At 54.8% G+C, this 23,884-nt stretch overlaps 1 protein-coding gene across 1 annotated transcript in view; it reads right to left on the reverse strand.

Annotated features, from left to right (window-relative positions):
- LOC135186543 (unconventional myosin-X-like) overlaps positions 1–21,621 on the reverse strand; it is a 111,998-nt gene extending 90,377 nt beyond the window's left edge. The window contains exons 1-2 of the mRNA XM_064164333.1: positions 21,510–21,621; positions 2,604–2,702 (exon numbers count right to left, since the gene is read on the reverse strand). Coding sequence (XP_064020403.1) covers positions 2,604–2,702; positions 21,510–21,530 — 120 coding nt within the window. The 5' untranslated portion in view covers positions 21,531–21,621. The remainder of the gene's footprint in view (positions 1–2,603; positions 2,703–21,509) is intronic.
- Between the last annotated feature and the right edge of the window lie 2,263 nt (positions 21,622–23,884).

The raw sequence follows: 23,884 nt of genomic DNA on the forward strand, positions 1-23,884 counted from the left end.
TATTTCAGTTGCTTCCCACTCTTGGATTTCACCGTGTGCCATCTCCCACCCTGCGTCCCAAGCTGCGCTGCGTGCTGGGGCCCCACAGAGACAGATGGGAGACTTCATACAGGCAGGATGGAGGAGCAAACTGGCCTGCAGTAACCCTTCCAAAAGAAAACTGGGCTCTTGCTTCCCTTCTGGGGGTCTAGTCTCTAGCTCATTTCCATCCCTGCTTGTCTGCCCTCCCAGATGCACACAGGAACTGACAGCCTCCACAGAGAATGAACCATGATAGCCTTTATCTAACTGGCTTCTCCTGCCTGCTTTAGTGGTGACCTCACTGCTTTCTCCTGCCTGCTTTCCTGGAGTCCTTAGGCTGCAGTAACTGCCAGGCAGAGGCCATCCATGCAGCTGCAGGCTGGAGACAGAATGAGGTCACCCTGCCCCCTCCAGCAAGCCACCCCTTGCGAGTCCCTCACAGGGCGCTTACGGCTGCAGCACACTGCAGGTGCCCAGCAAGCACTGCTGCTCTGCTCTGAGCCTGCACCTTTGCCAGGGTGGGGAAGGGATAACCTGGCACAGGACCCTTTACAAGGCACTCAGGATGCCTGCAGAAGCCTGCACAAACAAAACAGTGGCTCTCTTCTTAAAAGCAGGAGAAGCAGGCTCATTTCCCCACCTCTGTTCGCTCCAGGGCAGCCCAGTCCCACCTAAGGTTTCAAGGACTCAGTTTCTTCCACATGGAGATTGCCCACAGCCCAATTACTGCTAGTCAGGAGGCTGCCATAGGATCACTGAATCAGTCAGGGCTGGAAGGGACCACAAGGAGCAGCCAGTTCCAACCCCCCTGCCATGCCCAGGGACACCCTACCCTAGAGCAGGCTGCACACAGCCTCAGCCAGCCTGGCCTCAAACACCTCCAGCCATGGGGCCTCAACCACCTCCCTGGGCAACCCACTCCAGCCTCTCACCACTCTCCTGCTCAACAACTTCCTCCTCACCTCCACTCTCACTCTCCCCACCTCCAGCTTTGCTTCATTCCCCCCACTCCTGGTACTCCCTGACAGCCTCAAAATCCCTGCCCAGCTTTTTTGTAGCCCCCTTCAGATCCTGGAAGGCCACAAAAAGGTCCCCTGGGAGCCTCCTCTGCTGCAGCCTGCACAGCCCCAACTCTTTCAGTCTGTGCTCACAGCAGCCACTCTGACTCTCCCCAGCTCCAGCTTTGCTCCACTCGTCCCCTCAGCCTCATGGTTTCTTCTTCCATGGAAGAACACTCCCAAATCCAGGCTTTTTTTTTAATCCCTGTGACTCCACACAGCATTACCCTGTGCACGTTTCCCTGCATGGACACAGGTTGGTGGTGGATGCACTCCCTCATCTGGGGTTTTTTCAGAGGTGCCAGCTGGGATTGGAGGATCAGAAGAGACAGAAGAGAGCCTGGGAGTCACAGAAGTACTGGCTGGCTGTTGACTACCTGCAGGCTGCTGCACTACCTATGATGAATGTCCCTGTGAGCTCCTAAAATGAGTTTGTGACTACCCAGAGCTCCCCAAAGGAGGCAGCTTGTCAGGAAAGGATTGAGAGACTGGAGTAGCCAGGCAGAAAATGTGTCTGCTGGGTGAGCTTCTCTCTCTGACACACAAATGGTGGAATGATGACTTGCAGTCCAGCCCTTCCAAAGCAAGGCTGACATTCACAGTCCTACTACTGACTCTCCAGAAGCTGTAGTCCTAAACCCCCTTCCCTCCTGCACCCTCTTTTGTTTGCCAGGCAAGAGTCTGAAAAAAACCTGTCCTGCACAGCACAGTTCACCAAAACAACGGAGCAGATCTAATTGCTCACTGCTGGAGGGCACAGTCCTGCCTACTTCCACATCCTCCTCCCAGCCCAGGCACCAGTTTGACTCACCAAGAACCTCACTGAGGGCAGTGAATAGTTTTCCCAGGATCAGGGAGCTGAGCTGACTCACTGAGGACTTTGGATGACTCCCAGAGGTCCCTTCCTAGCAGTATTGCTTCATGAGCACTGCAGCAATCACGCCAGGGAACCACAAAGAACACAGGGCTGGAAATAAGGGAGGGGAAAGACCTGACTGCTGTCACTGGCAGCGAGCTCTGCTCTCACAAGGGTTTGGCTGCCTTGTTGAACTGTCCCATGGGTAGCTGCTGCACTTCCACTGCTGACAGATGCAGCTCATTTCCATGTGCCCCAACCCAAACGGCTGCCAGCAAAGGCTGCTGAAGCAGGCTGGTGAGCAGAGCAGCCCTTGCAGCAGCTTCGCTTGCAAGAAGCAGCTCCTGCCCCTGGCAGAAAGAGCTGCAGGGTTGGTGAAGCTGCCTCCTCCCTCAGAGCATTTTGCCAACGTTAATGCACCTCCTTCAAAGATGGCACAAGAGAAAAAACAAGTGAAATGGGCAGGCAAATGAGCAGGAGAAAGAGAGCAATCACTTTTTGACCTTTGTTGGACCTCTGACATGGTTTGTAGCAGAGCTGGGTCACCTTTCAGGCAGAATTGCAGCATTTCAGTTGATACATTTCCTTTGAGCAGGAAGGTCATGCAAGAACAAGAAGTCCACCTTGCAGCTTGGCACTGGCTGCAGCCTCATGCAAACTTCACTTACCATGCCATAGTCTGAGGTGAAGAGCACAGCTCCATCGGCACACGAGCCCACAGTGCACGGCTGCAGCTGGTCCTGCTCCCGCAGCCACACCCTGGCACCCTGCAAAACACAAACACCTCTCCTTAGAAAGGGCTGCACACGAGCTGCAAGCATGCAAGGAAAGCTGCCATGGGAAGCTGCCATGGGATGCTACCACAGGAAGCTGCCATGGGAAGCTACCTTTGGGAAGCTGCCATGGGATGCTACCTTGGGAAGCTGCCATGGGATGCTAACACAGGAAGCACCAGAACAAGAGGACACAGCCTCAAGCTACGCCAGGGGAAATTTAGGCTTGAGGTGAGGAGAAAGTTCTTCCCTGAGAGAGTCATTGGACACTGGAATGGGCTGCCCGGGGAGGTGGTGGAGTTGCCGTCCCTGGAGCTGTTCAAGGCAGGATTGGACGTGGCACTTGGTGCCATGGTCTGGCCTTGAGCTCTGTGGTAAAGGCTTGGACTTGAAGATCTGTGAGGTCTCTTCCAACCTTGGTGATACTGTGAAGCTACCACATTCAGAGGTTACTTCTAAGCCACAGCTGCTTAAAATTTTTGAGCAAGTCCAATGGCATTTTAAAGGAAACTGCTTTTCATTTCCTTCATAGAATCAAGCAGGTTGGAAGAGAGCTCCAAGCTCATCCACTCCAACCTAGCACCCAGCCCTGCCCAGTCAACCAGACCATGGCACTAAGTGCCTCAGCCAGGCTTGGCTTCAACACCTCCAGGCACAGCAACTCCACCACCTCCCTGGGCAGCCCATTCCAATGCCAATCACTCTCTCTGCCAACAACTTCCTCCTAACATCCAGCCTAGACCTCCCCTGGCATAACTTGAGGCTGTGTCCCCTTGTTCTGTTGCTGCTTGTCTGGCAGAAGAGCCCAACCCCACCTGGCTACAGCCTCTCCTCACAGGGCTCTGCTCCAGGACCCTCCCCAGCCTTGCTGCCCTTCTCCAAACACCTTCCAGCACCTCAACATCTCTCTGCAATGGAGGAGCCCAGATCTGGACACAGCACTCAAGGTGTGGCCTGAGCAGTGCTGAACACAGGGGCAGAAGAACCTCCCCTGTCCTGCTGCCCACACTGCTCCTGAGCCAGCCCAGGATGCCATTGGCTCTTCTGCCCACCTGGGCACTGCTGCCTCAGCTTCAGCTCCTCTCTCCCAGCACCCCCAGCTCCCTCTCTGCCTGGCTGCTCTCAGCCCCTCTGTGCCCAGCCTGTAGTGCTGCTTGGGGTTGTTGTGGCCAAAGTGTAGAGCCCTGCACTTGGCCTTGTTCAATCTCATCCAATTGGTCTCTGCCATGTAACATGAGAAGCAGAAAATGTAGTTCTAATCAGCCTGATGCAGAAACCAAAGTCAGGAAACAAATTTTAATGGGAAGAATCATGGAAAGACACAAACAGAGAGCAGTGGCTTTGGCTGTCTAAACATTTTCATCCTCAGCTGGTCATTAAAAGCCATCCTATAATAATAATAGTAGGAAATGTAAACAAAGCATGTTTACAGTTTCATGCACCCACACATCATTGGAAGTCAAAATGGTTCTAGAAATCATCAGCAACAGCTAAGCAGACTTCAGAGAGCTTTGTTTGCCCTCCTGCAACAGTTCCCTACTGTAAATGAGGTGACTTGGGTGTTTCTCTGCTGGCTCCATACACTGATGCATGTATGCTGGCACAGCCACAGCTTCACACACACTGCACCAGCTGCAGCTGCTCACTGCTCTCAAGACAACCCTAAACACCAACTCAGATTTTTGACAACACCTATGCAAGGAGGAGAGGCTGAGGGAGCTGGGGGTGTGCAGCCTGCAGAAGAGGAGGCTCAGGGCAGAGCTCATTGCTGTCTACAACTACCTGAAGGGAGGCTGTAGCCAGGTGGGGTTGGGCTCTGCTGCCAGGCAAGCAGCAACAGAAGAAGGGGACACAGCCTCAAGTTGTGGCAGGGGAGGTCTGGGCTGGATGTTAGGAGGAAGTTGTTGGCAGAGAGAGTGATTGGCATTGGAATGGGCTGCCCAGGGAGGTGGTGGAGTCGCTGTGCCTGGAGGTGTTGAAGCCAAGCCTGGATGAGGCACTTAGTGCCATGGTCTGGTTGCTTGGGCAGGGCTGGGTGCTAGGTTGGGCTGGCTGAGCTTGGAGGTCTCTCCCAACCTGGTCCATTCTATGAATCACTCTATGATTGTGTGATTCTATGTCCTACAGGGCAAGTGGATCTCAAAGGCTGCCTATCAAGAAAGTGCAGGGGAGATCAGTTTGCCAGATCAGCCTCTTTGATCCTGCTTGACCTGGGGATCAGGTAGAGGAGACAGAGCAGGAGCAAGGAGACAGAGCAGGAAGAGTGTGACCTGCAGTGACACAGAATTAGGCATAATGTCCCACTGCATTTCAGCTGTGGGAGACTGATCTGTTCGGTGCCTTCCCATGGAAATCACAAACTCTGCTTAGGCAAGCACCAAGAGAAGCTCAAGGGCTGAGTTGCTAAGTGCCATTAAGGCCAGCCTGATTTCCATCGACTCATAGGCCTACTCTCTTCCTAATTTGCTTTCTGCCCCTCAGTTATTGATTATAAAAGCCCTCCCTATTCTCTTACCCCTGCCAGCACCATTACCTTTTTGCTTACAGGCTTACCACGTTGGAAGAGATGCCACAGCACTCCCATATTACATTACAAAGGCTGTGGAAAGCTAATGCTGGTTTTAATGATTTAGTTTAGTTCAGCTGGGGAGGTTTAAACTACTTTAGTCACTTAAAACACTTTAGCACCCTGGATTTTCCTTAGGGTAGAGGTTAAATCCATTGGCCAAACTCCAACCCTTCCAATAAAGGCACTGGGTTTAGTGACACTCAAAGAGGGTGATGCAATTCCAGCTTTGCTGTTGTGCTCTGCTCTGAAGTTTCCACAGCAGTTGGACTAATTTCCCCTCCCCAAGTGAAGGAAAAAGGCCTCTGAGTGCATCTGAGCAGTACCTAAACCCAAGTGTGCTACCTGGCCTCTTATGGCCAGTGAGCATTACCATAGAATCAACCAAGCTCATCCAGGCCAGAGGGTGCCATGAAGACCTCCATATAGAATCTTGGAATCAACTTGGAAGAGACCTCCAAGCTCATCCTGTCCAACCTAGCACCCACCCCTGTGCAGTCAACCAGACCATGGCACTAAGTGCCCCAGCCAGGCTTGGCTGCAACACCTCCAGGGACAGCAATTCCACCACCTCCCTGGGCAGCCCATTCCAATGCCAATCACTCTCTCTGACAACAACTTCCTCCCAACATCCAGCCTAGACCTGCCCTGGCACAGCTTGAGACTGTGTCCCCTTGTTCTGTTGCTGCTTGCCTGGCAGCAGAGCCCAACCCCACCCAGCTACAGTCTCCCTTCCCCAACCTCACCTGGCTACAGCCTCCCTTCAGGCAGTGCTTTCTAATGTTACCAAGCTCTAAGATCCCAGAAAGTGAGCAAGCAACAGACTGAACACAGACTTTGAAGTCTAAGGCTGGATGTTAGGAGGAAGTTGTTGGCAGAGAGAGTGATTGGCACTGGAATGGGCTGCCCAGGGAGGTGGTGGAGTCACCATCCCTGGAGGGATTGAAGCCAAGCCTGGATGAGGCACTTAGTGCCATGATCTGGTTGACTGCACAGGGGTGGGTGCTAGGTTGGACAGGATGAGCTTGGAGGTCTCTTCCAAGTTGATTCCAAGATTCTATATGGAGGTCTTCATGGCACCCTCTGGCATTTTCTGAAACTCTTGCTGCTTGAGACAGTGTCCTGAGAGATGCAGGCAAGGCACTGCTGCTGAGAAACCATTCATTGCCCAAATCACACTCTGCCTGTGCTGCATTAACATATGAACAGCAATCTGGGAGAGCAAAGGCTCTTTTATGCTATTTTCTATATCAGAGTCTAGAGCAAAACGTCAGCAACCAGCAGAGCTGTGTCTGGAGTTCTCAATAGCAGGATGAAAGAAAACCTCTTCTAACATACTTACCCTAAACCCTCGTTCTTAAGGGTGCATTTTACTGCCTTCAGATAGTGAAGGGCAGGTAGCCAGAGCCAGAGAGCAGCTCTGTTATCTGTATTTGTGTTCTTGTTTCTATGCATCTCAGCAAGCCTCTGAGTGCAGCAGCCATCACCACTGCTTCCTTTTCACAGCCTATCACCTAATTCCTCTCACCAAAATATCCCAGCTAGGCTCAAACTAGCACAGTTTATTAAGCATCACTCAGAGGCAAAAAGAGGGGAGCTGGACACAGAGATGCCACTGACACCTTCACACCTAGAACTTAGCAGGAAGCCCAGACTGACTCAGATCTCTCTGTCAGCAGAAGTCCACGTGGAAGTGCAGTGAGAAATGATCTCCAAAGGACATCTTAGTTCTTTTGTACACTATCACAGCCTTTCCCCCAGACTTAGAGCAGATCCTTCTGGGAGCTGGTAAGCAGAAGGCAACAGAATGAGACTCCCAGGCACTGGGGAATTCCAGGTGCCCACAACTACTTACTGCAGTTTACTTTGAGTGTCGTAGCTGTTTCCACAAGAGCAATTGCCTCTGCCCAGCAGAATAACTGCACCCATTTGTGCTGTTTCCAAAGGGAAGACCATGCTGAGACAGCTAAACCAGGAGCCACAGAGCAAATAACGACTGGAACTTCTGCTCAGCAGAGCCCATTTCCTGAAAGGTTGAGTTTGTTTTAGTGCATCTCCTTCCATCAGCCTCCTTTTCTAAACATGACATTCCCAAAGGAGCCCTGACTAAATGCAGAGGCAGATGGTGACACCAGAGAGCCTGCCCTCGGATCACTCCTCTCTTCCCCAATGCCATACATTCCATTGATCAGCTGAAAGGATTAAATTGAGCAGAAAACTTCCCAGAACTGCCATGGGAAAAGCAAGGGCACCAAAGCAGAGCATGGCCCAGCACTGCAGAGCAGTGACCTGCCAGCTCTGAGGGATGCCAGCTTCCACAGGCACCACAGACAGTGCCAAAGCCTCTGCTCTTCTGGCACACGAGTGAGCAGCAATGACAAATAAAACCAGTTTCAAGCTGGAACACAGAAGAGCTTGTCTGCACCCAGAGGTAACAAAACACAGATGAGAGCAAGCTAGGAGCAGTGTGGAGCTGCTGGAGGGGAGGAGAGCCTTGCAGAGGGACCTGGCCAGGCTGGATGGGTGGGCAGAGGCCAATGGGGTGAGACTGAACAAGGCCAAGTGCAGGGTTCTGCACTTTGGCCACAACAACCCCAAGCAGCACTGCAGGCTGGGCACAGAGTGGCTGAGAGCAGCCAGGCAGAGAGGGAGCTGGGGGTGCTGGTAGAGAGGAGCTGAAGAGGAGGCAGCAGTGCCCAGGTGGGCAGCAGAGCCAATGGCATCCTGGGCTGGCTCAGGAGCAGTGTGGGCAGCAGGACAAGGGAGGTTCTTCTGCCCCTGTGCTCAGCACTGCTCAGGCCACCCCTTGACTGCTGTGTCCAGTTCTGGTCTCCTCCATTGCAGAGAGATGTTGAGGTGCTGGAAGGTGTCCAGAGAAGGGCAGCAAGGCTGGGGAGGGGCCTGGAGCAGAGCCCTGTGAGGAGAGGCTGAGGGAGCTGGGGGTGTGCAGCCTGCAGCAGAGGAGGCTCAGGGCAGAGCTCATTGCTGTCTGCAGCTCCCTGAAGGGAGGCTGTAGCCAGGTGGGGTTGGGCTCTTCTGCCAGGCAAGCAGCAACAGAACAAGGGGACAGAGTCTGAAGCTGTGCCAGGGGAGGTCTAGGCTGGATGTTAGGAGGAAGTTGCTGGCAGAGAGAGTGATTGGCATTGGAATGGGCTGCCCAGGGAGGTGGTGGAGTTGCCATCCCTGGAGGTGTTGAAGCCAAGCCTGGCTGGGGCACTTAGTGCCATGGTCTGGTTGATTGGCCAGAGCTGGGTGCTAGGTTGGGCTGGCTGAGCTTGGAGGTCTCTTCCAACCTGGCTGATGCTATGACTCTCTGAAATAGACACACAGTTGTCCCCTGCTTCCATGGTGCAACGTTTTTGCCACGATTTCTTTGTGAAGGAGCACTGCTCTGGGGCTGCAGACCTCCCTGTAAACACCACACTACAGGAGGCTCTTGCAGTGCCTGGGTTTGGGTTAACTATCCCTGATCCCCACTGCAGCCATTCTGCAAGAGGCAGGGATGCCTCAGAACTGTACAGCCCTGCACTGTGAGCCCAAGACAAAAATGTTCTGTGGGTACTGCAAGCTTTTCAGCTCTAAGTACTGTATATCTACATACCTCTGTCCTCCTGGCACACTGAGTGTTCAGCAGGTTTCAGGCACTCAGCCCTTGTGCTTTTCCTGGCGAGGGATCCATGTGATACTGGGCTTGGAAGCAGCATTGTGCTAAGCCAGCTCTCTCCTCAGCCTCAAGGGGCTTTGTGGTTGTAGACCACGCAGCAGAGACTGGGCTGGAAAGGTCACTGGAACCCGAAGCCACTATCAGGTTTCAATAAATGCACTTCTCAACAGATTGATCTGGATGCTCATGAATAAGTGATGGGATTAGATAGGAAGAGACTTAGCTAATGGATGCAAGACTGGTGGGGAAGGGGAGCCTCTGACACACTAAGCCCATATGGGAAGGAATGCAAGGTTGCTCTTTTTCTGATGTCAGGCTGCAATGAAGTCATGCAGGCAGTGTCTGGGTTGTATCTGATCAGCAAATGTGCCACATCTGCTGGAAGGGAGGGGACAGCCTGGGAGGCCACAGGTAAGAGAGAGGCAAGCAAGAACAGCTGAGCTGAAAGTAGTCAACGTGGGCCAGCTGGGAGGAAGCTGCCAGGGCAGCAGCAGAAGTCTGCTTCTTCTAAGACACAAGGATGACACACTGCAGAGCAAAAAGGGACTGGATCTCACCTGGGGAGGTGCCCACACAGCAGCCCACTGAGCCTAAACAAGACCCTGCAAATCATCACAGCTCATGACGCTGAGCACAAACCTGCAACTGTGGGTCCTGCTGCTCTGGAGCTGCAGCCCAGGCCGAGTCCATGACTCAGATTAGTCCTGTCAATTAGCAGCCCCATTCCTTACTAATTAAGGAGCAAAGCCTTCAGCCTGCCAGCAGCTCTGCGGAAGAGCAGTAGCAGGAAAAGGTTTCTGCATTTGAAATCATCTAAGAGCAGTTTGTCACTTCTGGTCACTGATGTATGTGCACTGCTTCCCACCTCTCTTCTGCCTCCCCCTTCCATCTGTTCTGTTTCTTCCTCCTCCCTCTGCTTGGCTGCTGCACAGCTTCTCTCCTCTCCACTCTCCTGCACATCTCCCAGCTTCAGGGATCCCCAGGAAATGCCTGGTCCTGGATCTTCAAAACGGAGCAGCTACTCAGTAGCAGCCACAGCCCTTCACCATGGGAGTGGAGAGAGTGAACCTCCAACTTCTCTGCTTCAAGGCTGCCCTTTGCCACAAGTACAGGGTGCAGAGGGAGAGGGCAGATGTGCATCCTTCCAGACTTCATTCCAAGTCCTCTCCAGGCTCAGCTTAAGAGCTGTCCCCTGCCATTCCACTATGGATATTAGGAAGAAGTTCTTCACAGAGAGAGTGATTTCCCATTGGAATGGGCTGCCCAGGGAGGTGGTGGAGGCACCGTCCCTGGGGGTCTTCAAGCAAAGCCTGGATGAGGCACTTAGTGCCATGGTCTGGTTGACTGGTTAGGGCTGGGTGCCAGGTTGGACTGGATGATGTTGGAGGTCTCTTCCAACCTGGTTGATTCTATGATTCTATTCTATGGGCAGTGCAGTCACTGTCTTCTTCAGGTCAAGCAACAATCCCACAGTTGCAATCCCACCTGAGAACTCCTCACCAGCCTCAGAAATACATACTGAACCCCACTTCCAAAAAGCCAGAACCACTTCCATGCCTTCTCTATGAGGTTTTTCCCCACATAAAATCTGAACTGAAACAAGTCCTTCTCCAGGGCACATGACTCACATGGAGACCCACAGATTTGGATTGCCTCTCTCTGGACAGCTCTGACACATCAAAGCAGTGGTGGCTTTCCTACACCTTCTCTGTAGCCCTAGAAGAAAGAAGCAATGTGGCAAGTGCAAAAGCCCAAGAAGGCTGCAGCAAAAGTTCCACTGCCCAGTTAGCACCTCCACACTGAGCAAGTGAATCAACCAACCAGGCTGGAAGAGACCTCCAATATCATCCAGCCCAACCTAGCACCCATCCCTGCCCAAGCAACCAGACCATGGCACTAAGTGCCTCAGCCAGGCTTGGCTTCAACACCTCCAGGCACAGTGACTCCACCACCTCCCTGGGCAGCCCATTCCAATGCCAATCACTCTCTCTGCCAACAACTTCCTCCTAACATCTGGTGACTGTCAAGGAGACAGCAACAAGAACAACCAGACCTCTTGATAACAGAGACCAGAAGAAATAGAATCAGAGAATCAAGCAGGTTGGAAGAGAGCTCCAAGCTCATCCAGCCCAACCTAGCACCCAGCCCTGGCCAATCAACCAGACCATGGCACTGAGTGCCTCATCCAGGCTCTTCTTGAACACTTCCAGGGACAGCAACTCCACCACCTCCCTGGGCAGCCCAAGAACTACTCCTGCCCTCCACTTGGACATCATTTTGTACCTACTCTTCCCTCCTGCAACCAAATATATAGTGAAGCAGCTTCCTTGCAACTCCCTCCCTCTATCAAATTAGGCCACTTTAAGACTGAAGTGAGGCTGATGGAGAATCCACAAAGATTTGATGAAGCAGTCTATGACAGAGTCACCATCTCCAACATCCTGCCTCCAAACAGTCACTAGGCAGAGCATTTTGCAAAAGACCTCAGGTGACAGCCCTGAAACAGTGTTTGTGTTGCAGTGGTTACTATGTGCAATATGGGAGTATGGCCAATGCCCTTTTTGCCTTTATGTCCAACACCTTACTTCAATGATTCTCTGCCCCGTGGACTTCTACCATCTACTCAGGCATTATATGGAAACCTACACCTTTTAATCAACCACTATGAAGCAGAAAATCTCCTTTTCCCTCACAGTCAGAGGTGGAAGAACAGAGGAATGCAATTCACCTTCCCTGTCTCATCCATTATTCTCTGCTCCTTTGCCACGTCTCCTCCTATTTGTCATTGCACTAACAGAGCACTCTCAAGAGATTCTCAGCTCTCCAGGTGACATGATTCCCTGCTGTCTGACCATCCTCAGAGCTCCTCCTGCAAACACCACACACAATGCCTCTCACCTGAGACACAGGGGGGGCCAATCTGAAACGACAGAGCAAGTGCTTAGGGGATGAGATGGGACAAGGGGTGCAGGGTTCTCCACTTTGGCCACAACAACCCCAAGCAGCACTGCAGGCTGGGCACAGAGTGGCTGAGAGCAGGCAGGCAGTGAGGGACTTGGGAGTGCTGGCAGAGAGGAGCTGAAGATGAGGCAGCAGTGCCCAGGTGGGCAGCAGAGCCAATGGCAGCCTGGGCTGGCTCAGGAGCAGTGTGGGCAGCAGGACAAGGGAGGTTCTTCTGCCCCTGTGCTCAGCACTGCTCAGGCCACACCTTGAGTCTGTGTCCAGTTCTGGGCTCCTCAATTCAAGAGAGATGTTGAGGTGCTGGAAGGTGTCCAGAGAAGGGCAGCAAGGCTGGGGAGGGTCCTGGAGCACAGCCCTGTGAGGAGAGGCTGAGGGAGCTGGGGGTGTGCAGCCTGCAGCAGAGGAGGCTCAGGGCAGAGCTCATTGCTGCCTGCAGCTGCCTGCAGGGAGGCTGTAGCCAGGTGGGGTTGGGCTCTTCTCCCTAGAATTATAGAATCAAACCTCAATAGAAGAGACCTCCAAACTCATCCAGTCCAACCAAGCACCCAGCCCTGCCCAATCAACCAGACCATGGCGCTAAGTGCCCCATCCAGGCTTTGCTTGAACACCTCCAGGAACAGCAACTCCACCACCTCCCTGGGCCAATGACTAATTAAGGGTATAACTGAGGGAGTTAGTAACAAAGCTCTGCAGACAGGGTCAGTCCTAGTTTGTATTCTCATCAAGGATCTGAAGTCAAAAGCATTGCTGACAGTTCTAAGCAGACACCAACATCTGGTAGATCAGTGAGCAGCCAGAAGTATAAGACCATCAGAGCAGTGTGAATTCCACAAGCCTGCTTGTTTGAAGCAAACAAGATTAAAATACAGCCAAAGAGAAGGGTCAGCTTCGGGGGAAAAGGAATGCAAGAAGCACTTCAAACAGAGGAATGTCTTCTGGAGAGTCACAGACCCAAGGAGGACTGAGAATTTCTGAACAGAAACTCCCAAGACATTTGGTTGCAACGAGAGCTCATGCATGTCTGGGACATGTAAACAGAAGGAAGGAAGTTTACTCCTTGTGCTTTGAGGTGTGAGGAGGAAGCTTTCCAGAGAAAGCTGATTAAAAAAACCCAACCACCAAACCCAAATCATCTTTGCTATTCAGACAGATCAGAGAATCAAGCAGGTTGGAACAGACCTCCAAGCTCAGCCAGTCCAACCTAGCACCCAGCCCTGCCCAACCAACCAGACCATGGCACTAAGTGCCTCAGCCAGGCTTGGCTTCAACATCTCCAGGCACAGCAACTCCACCACCTCCCTGGGCAGCCCATTCCAATGCCAATCACTCTCTCTGACAACAACTTCCTAACAACATCCAGCCTAGACCTGCCCTGACACAACTTGAGGCTGTGTCCCCTTGTTCTGTTTCTGGTTGCCTGGCAGAAGAGCCCAACCCCACCTGGCTACAGCCTCCCTTCAGGGAGCTGCAGACAGCAATGAGCTCTGCCCTGAGCCTCCTCTGCTGCAGGCTGCACACCCCCAGCTCCCTCAGCCTCTCCTCACAGGGCTGTGCTCCAGGCCCCTCCCCAGCCTTGCTGCCCTTCTCTGGACACCCTCCAGTATCTCAACATCTCTCTTGAGGTCCTTTGTAATGCAGAAGCATTTGTGAAATGTTAATGTAATGATGTAGATTTGGCAGGGCTAAGCTGCCCTATCTCCCCCAGACACTGATAGCAGTGGGATCACAGCAGCATGTGGCCCAGCATGGGCTTCAGACCTCTCCTCAGTGCCTCCATTCCCAATCAACTAACCCCTGCTGTCAGGACTCAGCTACCAGCACTACTGAAACCACTGCTCTGCTACCTGCGGTCTCATCCTCACCCTCAGAGTGGTGAGAGGCTGGAATGGGTTGCCCAGGGAGGTGGTTGAGGCTCCTTTCCTGTAGGTGTTTAAGGCCAGGCTGGCTGAAGCTGTGTGCAGCCTGCTCTAGGGTAGGGTGTCCCTGGCCATGGCAGGGGGGTTGGAACTGGCTGCTCCTTGTGGTCCCTTCCAACCCTGACTGATTCTATGACCCTTATGGTCCCTCCCAACCCTGACTGATGCTGTGACCCTTGTGGTCCCTTCCAACCCTGACTGATGCTGTGACCCTTTTGGTCCCTTCCAACCCTGACTGATTCTGTGACCCTTGTGGTCCCTCCCAACCCTGACTGATGCTATGATCCTTTTGGTCCCTTCCAACCCTGACTGATGCTGTGACCCTTGTGGTCCCTCCCAACCCTGACTGATTCTGTGACCCTTGTGGTCCCTCCCAACCCTGACTGATGCTGTGATCCTTGTGGTCCCTCCCAACCCTGACTGATTCTATGACCCTTATGGTCCCTCCCAACCCTGACTGATGCTGTGATCCTTGTGGTCCCTCCCAACCCTGACTGATGCCGTGACCCTTGTGGTCCCTCCCAACCCTGACTGATTCTGTGACCCTTGTGGTCCCTTCCAACCCTGACTGATGCTGTGATCCTTTTGGTCCCTTCCAACCCTGACTGATGCTGTGACCCTTGTGGTCCCTCCCAACCCTGACTGATGCCGTGACCCTTGTGGTCCCTTCCAACCCTAACTGATTCTGTGACCCTTGTGGTCCCTTCCAACCCTGACTGATGCTGTGATCCTTTTGGTCCCTTCCAACCCTGACTGATTCTGTGACCCTTGTGGTGCTTTCCAACTCTGACTGATTCTATGATTCCATCTTTCCCAGCAACCCAGAGGCAACCTGGTGCCGGAGAACACATTCCTGCAGCTGGTTATTTGGGGTGAAACAACTAACCTGAAGGAGAAGAAAAGCAGCACCTCGGCACGGATGGAGATGCCAGACACTTCAGAAGGGAAGCAGGATTTATTTTAAAACAAGGTTGTGTAACCACTTGAAGAAACTGCAAAAAGCAGAGGATTCTCCAAAAAAAACCAAGCTTTTCCAGGAAGTGTGATTCAGCCAAATATTCACCATTGGCTCAAGACACAGGTAGCAGGGATAAACAAGACTAACACACAGCTCTGGTCCCCCCTTCTCATCAAATAAGTTGATTAATGTTACCTATGAGAGGCCCTGCCAATGGTTCAGTTGCTACAGTAATCATAGAATCAGCCAGGTTGGAAGAGAGCTCCAAGCTCATCCAGCCCAACCTAGCACCCAGCCCTGCCCAAGCAACCAGACCATGGCACTAAGTGCCCCAGCCAGGCTTGGCTTCAACACCTCCAGGCACAGCGACTCCACCACCTCCCTGGGCAGCCCATTCCAATGCCAATCACTCTCTCTGACAACAACTTCCTAACAACATCCAGACCAGACCTCCCCTGGCACAGCTTGAGACTGTGTCCCCTTGTTCTGGTGCTGGTTGCCTGGCAGAAAAGACCAACCCCACCTGCCTACAGCCTCCCTTCAGGTAGCTGCAGACAGCAATGAGCTCTGCCCTGAGCCTCCTCTTCTACAGGCTGCACACCCCCAGCTCCCTCAGCCTCTCCTCACAGGGCTCTGCTCCAGGCCCCTCCCCAGCCTTGCTGCCCTTCTCCAAACACCTTCCAGCACCTCAACATCTCTCTGCAATGGAGGAGCCCAGAACTGGACACAGCACTCAAGGGGTGGCCTGAGCAGTGCTGAGCACAGGGGCAGAAGAACCTCCCTTGTCCTGCTGCCCACACTGCTCCTGAGCCAGCCCAGGATGCCATTGGCTCTGCTGCTCACCTGGGCACTGCTGCCTCAGCTTCAGCTCCTCTCTACCAGTATCTCCAGGCCCCTTTCTTCCTGGCTGCTCTCAGCCACTCCGTGCCCATCATGTAGCACTGCTTGGAGTTCTTGTGGCCAGTGATTGCATCTGATTAATGTTACCTATGAGAGGCCCTACCACAGGTTCAGTTGCTATAGTAATGATTGCATTTTGGAATGAGCTGCCCTGGGAGGTGGTGGAGTTGCCATCCCTGGAGGTGTTGAAGCAAAGCCTGGATGAGGCACTTAGTGCCATGGTCTGGTTGATTGGCCAGGGCTGGGTGCTAGGTTGGACTGGATGATCTTGGAGGTCTCTTCCAACCTGCTTGATTCTATGATTCCATGAGTCAAATGTACCCCAGTCAGGTGCCAAGCAATGCACACCACTTGGGTCCTCCATAGGTGCTTTTCCTGGGAGCCATCTCTACAGCACTGCTGAGCTGTGTGTAAGCCCAGAGGGAAGTGCAGAGCCAGAACTGCAGAGCCTGGGGTAACCAGAGGATACCCAGGAAACCCAGGCTGGCAGAAGTTTCAGTCTGAATGATCACATTTAAATAGCTTGCACCTTCTCCTTAGAGCAAAGTGGGAAATAAGAAGTTGTGAAACACTGGTGATGATTAGTTAAAAACAAGTGATGCAAGAGGTGAAGCAGGGAGGTAGCCTTGGGGGGCAGCTGCAGTCTGGGGAGCCCAGCTCCCTTCAGACAGGGGCTCCCTTCAGACAGGGGCTCCCATGCAGTGCTGCACCAGCCCACCCTGGCACTGCTGATAGGATCTGACAAGGTCAGAGCTCACACAGCCTGGCTCCAGATGAATGCCCTAAGGAGGGAGCTAACAGGACTCCTGCTCTTCCACCAGACACTTCTCCATGTCACCTTTGGCAAGAGAGCTTTCCTCCCTGCCGTTGCTGCTGCAGAACAGGGCAGCTGGGTCCTTTCCCCCTGCATCTGCCTTTTTTACCACTGTAAACAATTTTGGGGAGCTGCAGCTGGGATGGAGGATTCTGTGTGGGGAACATCTGTGCTACCCCAGCCCCACGCACGCCTCCGGGAGCAGCAGTACAGCTCCGTAACTGAGCGGCGCTGACTGCTCAAAGGGAGAGGGCTCGCCTGGCTCGGCACTGCCTCAGCAAGCATTAGACACACAGCACGGATGGAGTAGTCAGCATTTCTTCTTCATTTCCCAGTCTCTCCACATCCTTTTTTCTAAGAGGTCACAGGATTCTTGGGGAACTATGAGGAGGTCATCAGGGAGCGTCACCAAAGCACACAGAGGGGAGGAGAGAGGCTTGATAGGAATACTGCTCCAAGGAGCAGCCCCACGGCTGAAGACAAGGACACTCTATCTACTGTTTCTCTCCAAGATGGGAGTTTTCCTAAGCCAAGGGCTGTTAACACAAGAGCACTCAGCTCACTGTTATCTGGAAAGACAGCACATCACTCACGGTCAGAGTCATCCAAGGCAGCTGAACCATCTCCCTCCCCTCAGACAGCAGTTTCTGGAAGGATTCCCCAGACATGCTCCTCTCTCACAGGACCTCCACCTTCTCCCAACTGCAGGGAGCACGTGGAGGGCAAACCAAGCTGTTGAGCAATCCATTTCAGGATGCTATGCACAGGCCCTCCTCTCCCAGCACCAGTCAGACTTCCTGAAGCACCAATCTCTCATTGATAGAGCAAAGCAACTTCAGCCACGAGCTCCAAGCTGCTGAGAATTGCATGTGCAACCAAAAATCAGACCAGTCCTGTACCTGTTGCACCCAAGAATGAGATAGGCTACACACTACAGAACTGCATTTGCAGACAAGTCCCTTCAGCTTTTCTCCCTACCCGTGTAGGGAGGAAACGTTTACACACAATGAGTACACACTAGGGGTGAGGAACCATCAGATACGTGGAGGACGATGTGCACATCCAAGGATCCCATGGTTGACAAGGGGCTGGGTTGTGCAGACTGACTGATGGCTTGGTGAAGCATTCAAACACTTGCTAGTTACATCAGGCAGTCAGCACAGCTGCTCAGCAGCCAGGGCAGTGCTGCAAAAGAGAACTGAAGAGCTGCTTGCTCTCCAGTTTTGGGATACGAAAGCAGCGCAGATGCATGCATGGTGGCAGCTCAAGCAGTCCTTGCACTCCTCCATGGACTTGGCTCTGGGACTCCCCCATGGGACCATGTGTCCCTGGGAGAAGTGGCTTCCCTCCTCACCTCCAAGACAGATGTCCTGGGCCACAACAAACAGGCAGGCTGTAGCCAGGGTATGATGAGGGACAAGCAAGTGAAGACCAAGACTGGTGTAGAGAGGACAACTCAGACCACCACAGCCATGCAGGACATGGACATGCTGGAGAGTGTCCAGATCAGGGCCAAGAGGATGCTCAGAGGACTGCAGCAGCTCTGCTGTGAGCACAGACTGAAAGAGTTGGGGCTGTGCAGGCTGGAGCAGAGGAGGCTCCCAGGGGACCTTCTTGTGGCCTTCCAGCATCTGAAGGAAGCTACAAAAAAGCTGGGGAGGGACTTTTGAGGCTGTCAGGGAGTGCCAGGAGTGGGGGGAATGGAGCAAAGCTGGAGGTGGGGAGAGTCAGAGTGGCTGTGAGGAGGAAGTTGTTGAGCAGGAGAGTGGTGAGAGGCTGGAATGGGTTGCCCAGGGAGGTGGTTGAGGCCCCATGGCTGGAGGTGTTTAAGGCCAGGCTGGCTGAGGCTGTGTGCAGCCTGCTCTAGGGTAGGGTGTCCCTGGACATGGCAGGGGGGCTGGAACTGGCTGCTCCTTGTGGTCCCTTCCAACCCTGCCTGATTCTATGATTCTATGGCATGAGCACAGAACCCTCCCTCCCTTTCTCCTCCTATGTCAGGAAGCTCAAGGATTTATTTTACGACACAGATGCAAAGTGTTGCATTTCACCACAAGGGCAATGAGGAAGACTGTTTAGTCCTTACAGTGCAGGTGTTTCTAGGCCATTGACACATGAGCAGAGGGAGAATGGCATCTGTGACTCCACTGGATGATGCTGCTCAGTGCAGGCTGACCCCATGGTCACTGGGTGGTCACTCCAACCGAAGAGCAGAGTGGGACGCGACAGGAGAAGTCTCTACTTTGACCCCGGGCACAACATTCCCGTGCTCAGGAGAACTGGAGAGCGAGTCACATCCTCTGTGTCACCCCACATCCTGCCCACACTCTAGACATGAAGGGAAACCATCATCCTTCACTCTGCCACAGCCCTGGCATCCACAGGATGCTCCATGTCTGGGCACAGGACTAGCTGCAGTAGCCAAGGAGAGTGGAGCACACACACACCACCTTGGCTCCTCAGCTCATAGCTGGCACATCTTTGAGCCATACTGCAAACGAGGCCTGAGATGACAGAGGCATACATCTTTGTGCTATACCACTTGGGATCTGAAGACAAAAGTTTTCTAACCTGGCCCACTTGGGCTGCTGCAGGATGAGGGCTCACACCCCACCAGCTCACAGTTCCTGAGGCCACGGTACATGGAAAGCCCTTCAGCAGTGTCAAGCTGGCACAAGCAGCCAAAACTATTCCCTCTTTGGCAAAGCCAGGACAGTAAGAGATTGAACCTATCACTAAGTCACTTACAGATAGTCTTCGAAGAGTAGGAACTCCTTTGGTCTCCAGCATATGGAGGGAAGAACCAGGGAAGCTGGGAAGACCCACGGCACCCCCCAGACACTGACCACATTGCTGAGTGTGGCATCCCAATGCTGCAAACACTGCACAGAACCCTTCTAAGGCAAGGCAAACAACATGCTGAGGTTTAAACTATTCATTGTAAGGGACAACACACATCTCCTGGGACAAGCTTGGCTTCTGCTGCAGCAGAAAGAGGTGGAGCAACTCCCTTCTGCTCAGGCGTTGCCCTCCCACCAAGAACCCCCCATAGAGAAGGAGGAAGAGTGGCTGGGGTGCAGCAAATGCCAAACATTCCCGCTCCAGGGAAGCCAGTTCCCTCTCTCCCACCCCCACTGCCTTTCCTGCAAAGCACAGTTTGATGTCTTCTCACGCATGCTCACCCTGGCTCTTCAGCCTTGGCCACTCCACGTCACTGGGATTTAAACCCATGATTTACAAGAGATTTAAGATGCCTTGAGAGTCTCTGGCTTCAAGACTGCCCCACAGCCCTGCCCTAGAAATCCCAATTTCTCCAGATAATGGCAGAATCGTGCCTGGACAGCGGAGCTGGACAAAGCAGGCAGTTCTCTGCTGGGTGCTACTTGCTGAGACATGCACCTGTGGGCATCCAGTCTGCTGCCTTCCGATCTTCGGTGGCTACTCCTGTTGTAAGAGGCCAGAAGGCTCCTTGTGAAAGAGGGGCAGGCACAAAGGCTCTGGTGAAATGGCCCTTTGGGAAACCCTGGCCTCCATCTGATTAGATAGAGGCGGCCCAGGCTTCCAGGAGCAGCAGGTTAATCAGTTAATGGCTGAAAGGAGCCTGGGCAATGCGCTGCACATGCCGCAGGGCAGCCTCAGCCGCACAGCCCCCAGGGCAGCCAATCCTTCCTCGCTCCAGAGCCAGAGCTGGGAAAACATCTGTTCTGATAAAGAAAGTGCTTCACTGGGGAGGGGACAGGCCCAAGCTCTTCAGCCCCACTGACACCAGACCGCTCTGGAAAGGCTGTCCTCCCACTGCACCCAGGACACGGCAAGGACCCAGGACATGGCACCACACCCAGGACATGGCAACACTGGGTTTAAGGCATGGGAAGCCAACCAGGGGTTGGAGAGGACTGGGTGACTGATGTCCCTGGCTAGGCAGGGGAGGCTTTGAGAACTCAGCTGCAGAATTCAGGACGACCCTGTCACCCTATAGTGCCTGCTGTGCCCACTGCCAGTGCCATAGGCACCCCCTGTAACCCACAGCCTTGCACCTACTGATCCCTCACAACCAAAGGCAGCACCAGGCTGTGCTGGAAACCTGTGGCTGCTCAGGCAAGGAAAAAGGCAGAGAGAACGCTGGGGGGTCCGTAGCGCAGGGCACTAGATGACATGCCTTACGCCGGCACATGCCTTCCTCCCGTGCTGCACGATGCCCAGCACGGCTGCTGTGAACTCCCGAGGAAAGGACACTGCGCGCAGGCGTGGGACCAGAGCCCGCGTCCAACGGGTGCAAGCCTGTCTCCGGAGAAGCCCGTTCCACCCGCCAGCGTGAAGGTGACCGGGCAGAGCCACGGAGGAGGCAGGGGAGCGGGGCGGGCGCTGCCTCCCGCCGCACGCCGCCTCCCGCCGCAGGCTTCGCGGCTCCTCCGCGGGCTCTGGCCCGCTGCCACGTGCGGCGCGCCGAGCGGTGGCACGCACACGCAGGCAGGAGCCGGCTCCGGACCCCCGAGCGGCTCCAGGGCATGAGAGCAGCGTGCGAGCCCGGCCGCCTCTGGGCAGCCATGACTATCATGCGACAAACCCGCTCCTTCCTCTTGCGAGGAGCCCTGCGCCCGAGCTGCTCGAGCCGCACATCCCTCGGGCTCTGGCTCCCGGAACCCGTTCGGCCCCGCACAGCCGCTGGAAGGTGCGGGGCTGGGCCTGGGGAGCGCAAGGGGCCGAACCCGCTGCATCCCAGCGCTCCGGGAAAAGTGCAACCGGCGCTGCCTAGGCGCAGGAGGAGCGGGGCCGCGGAGACTCCCGCGGGGAACGCGGCATCACGGCACACCCGGCCCAGGGCAGCGCCCGGCAGCTCCGAGCCTAGGCACGGCACACGGATGCTGGTCTCACGCCGGGACCTAACCCTGCCGCCCGGCCTCCGCCCGGCTCCCTCACCGCCTCCCCCAGCCCCGAGCCGGGGCGAGCAGGCGGGCGGGCAGCCCCTCCACCACCGTGCCCCCCTCCACCACCGTGCCCCCCTCCACCCCCGCAGCTGCCCACCTGACGGAGAGAGGAGTCCATCGGCGCTCCCTCCCCGCACGGAGCGCTGCCAGCCGGGTCTCAGCGCCGCATCGCCGCCGCCAGGCAGGAACACCTCGCCGGCCCCGCCGCCGTGTTGGCTCCGCCTCGCCGGGCGCGGGCAGCGGGGAGCGGCCGCTCCGCCCCGCTCCGCCCCGCAGCACTCAGCGGCGAAGGGAACGGCTCAGGCCGGCGGGGCAGGAGTGGCCATCCCGAACATGGAAGGGTTTAAGGTGAGCCCGAGCGGGCAGTGCCTTCTCGGACACGGAACAGGCATCACCTCCACGCAGCCAGGGCGGCCAAGAGAGGGCTTGAGAAGAATGAGTGATGTCATTTGTAAGAGCAAAGGTTTTGGGTTCAAGGGTTCTGCAGCAGGTCACCATAGCACGGTACAGTGAAAGAGACCGTTACAGGAATCCTGGTAGAGCTTCACGATTGCGACTCTGAGATCCGGAGCAGCCAGCACAGAGCAAAAGGCTGCGTGAAGTCTGTTTAAAAAGTGTGGCCAGGATGGCCACGGGTGGCTACACTGTGAGGCTCCTTCTGCCCCTAAGAAGTTACTTCTTCAGGCTGAGAGAAAGGAGATCTAACGGAGGAGAAGTGGAACACACAAGTTCTGGGAGATTTGTGTCTCCTTCTTCTGCTGCTGCTTGCCTGGCAGCAGAGCCCAACCCCACCTGGCTACAGCCTCCCTTCAGGCAGCTGCAGGCAGCAATCAGCTCTGCCCTGAGCCTCCTCTGCTGCAGGCTGCACACCCCCAGCTCCCTCAGCCTCTCCTCACAGGGCTCTGCTCCAGGACCCTCCCCAGCCTTGCTGCCCTTCTCTCAACACCTTCCAGCACCTCAACATCTCTCTGCAATGGAGGAGCCCTGAACTGGACACAGCACTCAAGGGGTGGCCTGAGCAGTGCTGAGCACAGGGGCAGAAGAACCTCCCTTGTCCTGCTGCCCACACTGCTCCTGAGCCAGCCCAGGATGCCATTGGCTCTGCTGCCCACCTGGACACACTGCTGCCTTATCTGCAGCTCCTCTCTACCAGCTCCCACAGGTCCCTCTCTGCCTGGCTGTTCTCAGCCACTCTGTCCTCAGCCTGTACCACTGCTTGGGGTTGTGAACGTTCCATCCTGACAGACCTCTCCCAGCAGCTCTGAGCCAGCAGCCTGGGAAAGACCAAGGCAAGGTAAAGAACCAACATTTCAAAACCTAAGGTTTTTAGTTGTAACATTACTGCCAAGTGACACCTTCATGGAGGGATGAAGAAGGCAGCTTGACCTGGTCCTCAGAACAAAGAGGCTTTCCAAACCCTTCAGACAATGAATGTATTTCCCAAGTGCAGCAGCAGTGACCCATGCTGTGGGCCCTGTGCTCTATCAGCCCAGCAGCAAAGGGGCAAGAGTCTTGAGATATTTGCTCCTTTCTGTACAGGATTAAACCAGCACAGCCTGACTGGGACTAAGGATTTCTGCATTCTCTTCCAACTCTTCAGGTGCTGCTTGTCTGCAAGGGGTGGCTAACACCATCTGCCTCTTCACAGAGGTCTGATAAGCAGGCAAGTGCTGACTTGCTTTTGCTGACTGCCCAGATGCTGCCTTCACCGTGTGTCTGGCACCTCACCTCTGACACCCTGACAGCTCCGGGGCTGGCTGCCACATCAGCCACACAATGAACGTGAAGCAGTCAACAAAGGCATGGGACCCACTCTACAGGACAAGCCCCAGCCCCTTCTCCCCCATCAAGGCTACCTCTTGCCCCAAGCCTGGCACAGCAGCCTTGCCCGCATGACCGGCAGCAATGCTGGCAACCCAGTGAGGTCCCAGGGACCTCGTATCAATCACAGCTGCAGACGGCACAGGAGCCGGTGTGCCATGGCTACTCTTCTCTGCTGCCATCAGGGGGCTGGGCTCTGGCAGAGGACAGCCAGGGCGGTCGGGTGCTGGGGGGCTGGGCAATGAGCTGCTCCTGCATCCGGAAAGGAGCAGCCCTCCAGCGCTGCCGGCAGCGCAACTCCGCACCCAGCCGCGCTGGCAGCACAGCCCCGCACCCAGCCGCGCTGGCAGCGGGCGGTGAGTCAGCTTCCACGCCGAGGGAGGGCCGCCGGGGGACTGGCAGGAACAAGCCAGGGCAGGAATTCCTTCTGGACAATAGCCTAATTTCCTGCTCTGGCACGGGTCTGGCACACGGCTGGAAGGCAGGCCGGTGTGCCCCCGCTGCAGGCTAGCACTGTCGTGCCAGGCTTGCTCTCCCACCGCCTGCAAGGAGACAGCTGATACCTCACCCGCCGGTGACACCTCCCCAGTGGCTCGTTACAGCCATACCCGTAGGGTGGGGAACTGATCTCTGACATCATCCCTGGGATGA

This window comes from Pogoniulus pusillus, chromosome 2 (genome assembly GCF_015220805.1).
Source record: "Pogoniulus pusillus isolate bPogPus1 chromosome 2, bPogPus1.pri, whole genome shotgun sequence".
Lineage (NCBI taxonomy): Eukaryota > Metazoa > Chordata > Aves > Piciformes > Lybiidae > Pogoniulus > Pogoniulus pusillus.